The sequence below is a fragment of the Rhagoletis pomonella genome, unplaced genomic scaffold, assembly GCF_013731165.1.
Source record: "Rhagoletis pomonella isolate Grant_MI unplaced genomic scaffold, Rhpom_1.0 Rhpom_scaffold_00006, whole genome shotgun sequence".
Classification (NCBI taxonomy): domain Eukaryota; kingdom Metazoa; phylum Arthropoda; class Insecta; order Diptera; family Tephritidae; genus Rhagoletis; species Rhagoletis pomonella.
The window spans coordinates 44,655,610-44,664,767 of record NW_023458560.1 but is presented as its reverse complement, the minus strand read 5'-3'; the positions used below and the strand labels follow the sequence as shown (position 1 = coordinate 44,664,767).

Here is a 9,158-nt window from a genome sequence, read left to right as displayed (position 1 = left end):
TTTCTGATAAAGATATCTTTTATTACAGTTAATTACGTATTTTTTTAGAAAAACATACATTTTTATTAAAAAATGGTTATAATTTGGTCTTTTTGGTTATTCCCGAAGTATGTATGTATTATATATATGATATACATATCAGATTAAAGGTCTGTCAATTATCTTTCCAACCATATCCACGTTATTGAAAATTCCACTTTAACAACTTTTAACACACTTTAACTTGCATCAACAATTTTTTATACCGTCAGAATAAATGGATGAAGGCCGACAACATCCACTTTTTCTTTTTCTAGCTCAACGGGCCCTATTCTTTATATATCCCGTGATTCCAGTTTTTGATAAGTGAAAATATTCCGCCAAAAACAAATTACTACAAAAATTATTTTTCGCAGATAAAAAGGAGGAACTAACCTTTAACGAAGTGTATAGTTACTCCAACATAACTTTGCATAGTCGAAGAGTTTGTCCATATGTCCGATGTGAGGCATACAGATTTCGCCTGACTGAGTTCGTTTTTGACCTTTAATCGGATTGCACTATATTTTGTTTCAATTTTTGACGTCATTGTTTTTTCAGTAGGCACTTTATATAAAGGTTGCAACGTTTTGCAGAACTTTAAAAAACCCCCTTTTTCAGGTGTACAAAGTGGCATGTCGTCCACAACTATCATATACATTAACGCATTTGAAATTTCCTTCCCTTTGGTGCTGTTATCTAATATTACAATAATTACAGAACTTTAATAAATTTCAAAAGTTGAGATGTAAAATTTCTTTAATGCATACACACCAGAAAATGATACTGCTCTTTCAAAGGAATTTCGTATTGGGTAAACAGATTTAGACTTCTTTTGATTCGGCTAAAAAATTGTGTGAACAGAAAAGTAACAATATGTATTACAAATGAAACCCTAGGGAACTCATACCTCATTGTCATCATCGTTGTCCACAAGCTCAATGATGTCAGTTTTCTATAAATAAATGGAACAATTTTCGGTATTGAAATATATAAATTAAATTCCTTTACCTCCATTTTAATTTTGTGTACTTTTTCTACGTGGTTTTTTAACGTGGTTGTGCTGCTGTGGTACTTAAAGCATTTCCCGCACTTTACGCAGATCGCAATTCCTTTTTCTTTTTTATCGTAGTACTGCCACACAATACTTGGGCTCATTGTTAGTAATAATGTATGAAAAATTCAGTAAGCAAACTCAAAGTGTATACGGCGCATAAAATTATCGACTCTGCTGTAAAAAACCAAACTTTTATAACACTAATAGTATACATTTTCACAATATTCTTACCTGTGTAAAATAAACGCAAGCAAATTTGCAGAATTGAAATGGGGCAAGTTAGGGATGCACAAAAACATCCATGCACAAAAACATCGATACATTGGAAACATTGATGTTTGCTATTCGAATCATCGAATAAAACCATTGTATTTTCTCTTCAATATACATCGATATATTTCAATTTGACAGCTGATGCGAATGAATGTTCACCAAATATACATTTTGTATTAAATTATTGTATTGTATTCATTGTATTAATGTCTTTTAGATTATAAATATGATTTTGCAGCTTATAAGAATACCAAGAAACCGATTGACCGATTAGAAGAGTATTGCTGACAATTCAAAGACAATTAATTATCTTTACTTTTACATCATCAATAAATCTATTTCACCTTGAGTTTATACTTAAACATTTATCGAAGTTCCGATTTTCAATTTCCTTGTACATTTTTATTAATTCATTCAATGCATCGAAAATATCGATTTTCATATACGGTGCATGAATTTATATTTATAAATGGGATTTGCAACTATTAAAAAAATAAACATATTTCACTTTGAGTTAATACTTAATAATTTATCTAACAGCCCTATTCCGCCACACTGACAAAACTTTTGGTATTCGCAGCAAAATTCAAAAGCTCGAATCATGCCAATTGTCATTTTTATTGTCATGACCTTTTGGGCAGGTGACAAGGCAAAAACATATGTTTGTGTTGGTTTAAAAAGTGCGACGATTTAATAAATTTGTGAAAAAAATATAAAAATCAACTAATTTCAATGGCAGAACAAATTTTTGTTATTTGCGCAACCGTGCTTGTGGAAGACGAGCAGCTCCGGATGCTCCCTACAAAACTTCACATAAAATTGCAGCTGCTCCTCCGCTCATATTTTGCACGTCTAAAATATTTATAAATGTTATAAATACACGAATTTATCTATTTCACACAAATACTCACTTTTCTGGTGTTTCACCGCTCATATTTTTTGCAAATAATAGCGTTGACCAGCTGTTTCTACAACAATGAACTTTTCACCATGTCATTTTTTGTTAGGAATAGCAACGTGCAACGACAATGACAAAATCACGACAATGAAGGATGATCAATTGTCATTCTATTGCAAAACCGGAATAGGGCTGTAAGTCCGATTGTTCCATTTTCTTGTATGTTTTCAATTTATTCGATGCATCGAAAATATCGATTTTTATATACGATACATCGATGCATTAGAAAAAAGTCGATGTTTTTTTTGACTTGCATTCCTAAGTCAAACGTGGCGCCATCTAGAGTGACGCCAAATTTAGTCAAAAAGTCGCAGAGTTGCTTTTTTGCAAATAAAGACGAAATTCGATTTTTTTCTAGAAAAGTTCGATTTTATCCGAATTTTAGCACCTCAAAGTTCGATTTCAAAAATTCGCCATTTCGGAGCGAAAATTCGATTAAAATTCGAATCTCGAAGCTTCGAATATCGAATTTACCCATCCCTATTACGCAAGCCGTACTGCGATGAACATGATGTCGGTGGGATATAAATAATTTTTTCGCAACTTTTCATACCCTTCCTCCCGTAAACTGTTTTTCCCTTTCTCCAGCCCGCGCTCGCACTTTCGCTACTGCGCGGGCAAAAAAGTGCCCATGTCTGCATATGGTATCACAGCGTTACTATTATTGGCCTATGTGTGAGGAGAATACTGCGCCTTAATGGTTTCAACTTAAATCAAAAATTATAAAATAAATAAAATTGTGGCTTATGCATTGGCCAACGCAAAAGCTCTTATTAGGCGCCGCCAAGAAAGCGGGCATTGGCTAGTATTTCATAAAATTCTTCTTCACGAGTCACCGATAGATAGGGGGTGGAACTTTCCGGCCATCTTAATTCAAATTGGGGGTAGGCTTTAGATTGGTAACCCCGGAGTACAGCATTAAGGAAAATATGGGAGGTGGAGGTGGAGGGGGGTCTAATAGTTCCCTGTATGAACTTCCAAAGCGCGCAACCTTATAGTTTGTGAGGAATTTATTATTAAAGTTTGTAATTTTAACCAACTTGTATGGACACATACACATTAATATTTTTCCGACCTATTTTGGCAGAAGTTTTAGAATCAGGGACAGAAACTAATGTTTACTTTTTAAATTTCAATTAAAAAAACTCTCGATTCCACACACACATTTTACTTACACTGCTGGAACAAAGTATTGGCACAGACAATTTTTCACAATATATGCAAAATTTTCATTCTAATATTTTTCCGCTAATTTCGTATAAAAAATGGTTTATTCTACAAGAAAAAACATAAAAATATAATTCCTAAACTATGTGCAAAACTCGCGAAAATTCAGCAAATTTTCATGAAAATTTTCAACTTTTTAATCGGATTATTATTAAATTTTATATTTTCGCTCAACAGAAATTATTATTCTTTGATTTTAATTTTTTCGATCACAAATAATGAATATTTTATGATTTTTATTTTTTCGCTCAGAGATAATAATTTTTATTGAGACTTATTTTTCCACTTAAAAATACGGATTATTAATGAAACCTTAAAGGCCATACAGACGCAAGCAACTGAAATATTTATTACCTTTTAAAAGGATAATCATTATTCTTAAGTGAGAAAAACTCAATAATAATTATTATCTTTGAGCGAAAGATGAAATATCATAAAATAATCATTTTTTTTATCGAAAAAATAGAAATCAACTAGTAATTATTTTTAATTTTTATTGGTTATCCTCAAAAAGATTTAATCTATGAAAATTACAAAAACATATATTCACAATATATGCAACAATTTTTATTCTAATTCCAATTTTGTATAAAAATATGGTTCATTCAACAACAAAAACATACAAGTATAATTCCTAAACTTTGTGCAAAACTCGCGAAAATTCAGCAAATTTTCATGAAAATTTTCATCTTTTTAATCAGATTTTTTTTGAGTATGCAGATTTTTAGCACAATCAATTATAATATAATCAATATTATAATAAAGTGCAAGTTTTAAGTAGCTAGGAATTACCGTTGATTTTTGGCAGTTTTTTTCACGCTGTCTCTTCCATACAAATTTTTTTTTTCGAAAATCCTTTATATGGAAAAAATGCAAAACACCTTCAACAAAAAAAAAAAATTCTAAAAAATCAACGCGATTTTTGACTAACTTCGTTTTCGCATTTTTTATTACTAGAATTTAATGGGAACTGCATACTCAAAAAAAAAACTGATTAAAAAGCTGAAAATTTTGATGACGTTTACAGGCATTTTTGAAGTTTTCATAAATTGTACATTTTAGAAGCAGCGTTGCCACATTGGTATTAACAGCTTGGAGCTTCTATTGTGTTTAATGGTTCGTAGTCTTTTCATACGATCCTAAATACTTAACTTTTGGAGTTCTAAAATGTGTAATAATTATGATTACCTCAGAAAACCTCAAACTAAAAGGGCATATCAGAGACGTAAAAATTTGCGTAAAATATATTATAGTTAAAGACTTCCACCAAAATATTTCGGAAAAATATTAAGATTTACGTGAGCTGGACCGATTTCAAAATACCTCCAAAAATGAAGTTTTTTATGAATAAACGTAGTTTCTTAAAGGATTTGTTGTAAAATCCCCTCGGACGACGAAACTGTTTAAAAAATCTGCATAAAAATATTTTAAAAATTATCAACGGAATGATAATAATAATATTTTAAAATGACACTCGTTCATACTTTGAATTGAATTATGCAAACAAATAAAACGGGTGAGAAAATTTCTTTGCAATGATGCCCTATAAGTCTAAATCGGCGAACTTTTGACCGAGTTATTTAAGACTTTCTTAAATAAATTTTTGAAAAAAGTTCAAGAAGAAGAAAAGTTTTTATGAAATTTTTTAAGCTTAAACTGTTTTGCCATCTGAGGTGATTTTTTAAAAAAATACGTAAAAAAACCTATTTTTATTCATAAAAAACTCAAGGAGGTATTTTCAAATCGGTCCAGCTCCAGTAAATCTTAATATTTTTTCGAAATGTTTTGGTGCAGGCCTCAAAATATAATAGATTCCAATGGGAAAACACTACCGATTTTTTTTTGTATGGGGAGTGATGCAGTCTAATGTACATATAAATATACTTACATACGATTCAGTTTCTCCAAAACCTCTGAAATTGAGGAAATACATATATTGCTTTGAACAACAAAATGTTACTTCGGGAAGATTTTATTCCTTTACGTTAGAAGTTTCTAACCACTTATTTCTAATAAACGAGAAAATTAAAAAATGTGACTCTGGAATCCCTGCACAAATTTAGAAGATTCCTACAGCTTTCAAATGCGCAATTAATTTTTTATTTTATTAAAATTACAGGTTTTTCGTTTTTTGGTTTGAAGGACAAGTACTTGAAGTGGAGACACAGAATGTTCAAAAGCCATGTGCCTCAGAACAACAAAGCAATTGATTTTTTTTTCTGGTCAGTCTAATATAGGGTGATACAATAAGATCGCAGACTTTCGCAATAGGATCATTGTTTCGCTCGCTGCTTGACGAGTGGCACCGCTGTTTGACAAGTGAAACCACATATTGGCCAAGTCCATGTCGTCTAATTTTCACAAACAATTGCTGTCAAAAATCTGCATCACTCTTATATCACCCTACATATCGAGCCCTAACCGCCAAAATAACGTAAGCGACATTTTTTTCAAAATTTTCTTTTTGATGCAGAAATGTATCTAGATGCTCTAGGAATATTTCTGCATCAAAAAAAAAATTTTCGAAAAAAATGTCGCTTACGTTATTTTGGCGGTTAGGGCTCGATATATGTACATATGTATGCATACCAACATTTAAGTTCTACATGGTTTGTTTTATAAGGTTCAGAACCCAGTCAATCAGAACTTATTTATGAATGAATAGAGCACCTATCCTTATTGAGGATATCTTATCTCCCAAAAAAAAAAATGTAAAAAAGAGTATTATATGGCAGGTTCTTAACTTATTCTATTCAATTTTGAGTAAACCACCCTTTGTTTAGCTCTCATTAAATTGCACGCTGCAGTGATCGGAATAAGTTATGTTTTGTGCGAAGTTTTGAAAACTTCAGAATGCCATCGAGCAAACTAGTATGATGTGGAGACAGCTTACGCATTGTTGCGTCCTCGTAATGTGTAGGGAATTCTTTTTGTTATTATTAATAGAGTTATACATCAAAGTCAGCTTAAATATGATCAAATATGAGCCACGTGTTTGCGAATCTTTATGTTCATACTAAATTGCTGTAATAAATCTATTTATAGTAAACATTTAATATCCCATAAAAAATTTTACGTTCACTTTCGATCGTTTTCTCAAAACTAAATATGTATATGTGACTGTGTTCATTCCCGCATTCCTATGTGTAGTTTAGTGGGTAGGTGCATTCCAGAGAAAATTGAGATACAAAATTTATACTTAGATGAATCTGTACATAATTGTCTTCATGAAGTCATGAAGTGTTAGATTCGGTTGGTCATTAACTCCCCTCGTATAAAAAGCAGTATGTGAAGTTGACCGGATTGAGCAATCGCCTTATCCCTTTGCTTAAATCGCTCAGGTCTTCAAAGGTTCCAGCACCCATGCGAGACATTCGCAAAGTATGTAAGTGCCTCACGGATTCAGGTTCCTCCTCATCTCTACAGCTTCTTCAGCAATGATGGACGGCAACCCGAGTCTCACCGCGTACCTTCCTGGGGTGATATGACCAGTCAACAGACCCATAGCTAAGAAGATTTATCCCCTACACAGTAAAAGGAACTTCCTCCACATTTTAAGGTGCGATATTGGCCAAAGCCTGGGAAGCGTGGAAGACGCTACAGTTTTCCTGTAGGCGCAATGACTTCTGTATTACTAGTTGTTCCAATTATACCCCCCTCCAACTTTGTTTTCCATTTTTGGTCCCGTGTTGTCGGCACGCAATACTACTTTACTTCCGGCAGAGCCGACGTATGACAAAGGTGATAAGCTTTTCAGCTGCATAATTTTCGCAGTCTGATGGCCGCGTCCGCTGAATTTTTGCTCACATAATGTCTATGGGCAGTGTATTTAGCATCACATTCCTCGCTTTCGTTGACGTAGTGCGTAGGGCCCCACTTGTCCTCACTTGCACTTTTTGTAGGGTGATGGTAGCTGATTTCGTAGTTAAAACCGGCTACCAGACCACCATTGCATCCGTTGCTACGAGGAAATATCCGAGCATCTTTCGGGCGAAACTTTACACCATCTATCCTTGTGCGGCAGTCATGACTCCAGTTGCCCCCGAGTCTTTCCTGTGAGTAGGTACCTTATACTATAAAGGAGGAGCTTAGGAGGTAGAGGCATACGCTGAGGGATATGAACATATGTATGTAGTTCGGTAAGAATGCATCAGGCCAAGAGTTCAATGGGAAGGTATAACAAGAGAAGATTACTAAGCTTAATTAACCTCCCAAAGAGAAACTTAGACCCTCCAGGTTGCTTTCGTGGCCTTGTAGGTGGTCGCATCTAAAAACTCCCTTTGGCGATGATTACTATGTCGTTCGCATAGTCTTGCCAGCGGATACCTTTGTTAGAGAAAGTCATCTGAAAGGCTTCGCTAGTTAATAATCCGTTTTACCCATCTCCGTGATAAAAATAACTCGCACTCTCTGCCACAACTGCGAGACGTAGGTCAGCTTCCGCAATTATGTCCACTAGCTGCGATATTAGACTCCGTCCACCCTGTTGTCACATGAGTGACCTGATTCCATCTATCCCTGGACCCTTGTAGCGCTCAAACGAGCCCAGCACCCATCTGTCCAGATTCCGGGTGAGTATATATACTTCTTGCCAGTCTCCAGTCAGATGGTCGCGGCCTGGTCAATTGGAGCCCCAGTACCATTTCCAGGTTGGAGATCTCCGTGTATTGTAGCCGAGCGATTTTCCTCGCTAGTTGTTGTTCTTCAATCGTTGTCGCTAAGCTCAACTGACGGTAGGCCTAAGAAACGGGCTGTTTGGGCGGCGTCGGACCAAAGGGAGAGAGGTGTCAGTTGAGTGGGATTGACCTGGCGTGCAAAGACAAAGTTGGTGTCGTGCGGGGAGTCTCGACATGCCAGACACTCATAGGGGATATTGGGGGTGAGTCTGGACAGGTAGCAGTTGAGACGGCTGTAATATCCCGACCGTAGCATTTTGTTATGCTCCCTTACGGCCCTTAAGGGCCTTACGGGAAGAATTTGGGCCTCGCTATGCAGGTGGGCGAATCAGGAGACATTTTGCGCTGTCCAGAGTTCGGCGTTCTGACAAGTTTGTAGCTTCGTCCACAGTTTCCAACTAGTCCCCGGCCGGCCAATTGCCTGGTATATTGACAGCAACGTTTCATTGTCTTTACGCCAAGTGCTGCCGACGAGCTATTTGAGGACCTTCCAATTCTTCTTTACTTTTAGTGTAGGTGCCATAAGAAAGCCTAAACGCTAGCGCTGATTCCCTCAGATTCCTCTGTCTAGAGCCTTATGTGGCCTCGTGGCAGCTGGGGTATTTGAGATACCTTATGAGAAGGTTTTGAAACTCTTTATCTTCGCCTTGCTGATCTCTTTGCTGTAATTTGTTAGCTTAGCCGCATATTCCTGCCAGCATCACGTGCACTTGACAATGTTGACGGATGTTCGGAGGGCTGTGAGTTCCCGCGACCACCATGCTGTCTTTCAACGCTCAATACCTAAAGAAATCTTGACTGAGCCTTGCACGGGAAGAATTCATGGCTTCAGATGCTTATTTTTGCTATAATTTTGAAGACACTTTATTCTCAGCTGCTCGATTTTCACGAACCTGTGGGTTTCACACATCTACTAACTTCTTACATGAAAATGAAATAATCTCTGACC

At 35.5% G+C, this 9,158-nt stretch overlaps 1 protein-coding gene across 3 annotated transcripts in view; it reads right to left on the bottom strand.

Annotated features, from left to right (window-relative positions):
* Nucleotides 1-1,392, bottom strand: part of LOC118740799 (zinc finger BED domain-containing protein 1-like) — a 3,023-nt gene extending 1,631 nt beyond the window's left edge. For 2 of the 3 annotated variants that reach the window (XM_036472489.1, XM_036472491.1), the window contains exons 1-5: nt 1,307-1,373; nt 1,030-1,249; nt 929-973; nt 793-862; nt 415-717 (exon numbers count right to left, since the gene is read on the bottom strand). In XM_036472489.1, coding sequence (XP_036328382.1) covers nt 415-717; nt 793-862; nt 929-973; nt 1,030-1,176 — 565 coding nt within the window. In that variant the 5' untranslated portion in view covers nt 1,177-1,249; nt 1,307-1,373. Of the gene's footprint in view, nt 1-414; nt 718-792; nt 863-928; nt 974-1,029; nt 1,250-1,306 lie in introns of all 3 variants that reach the window. The other variant, XM_036472490.1, reaches the window with a different exon arrangement.
* Nucleotides 1,393-9,158: the final 7,766 nt, after the last annotated feature.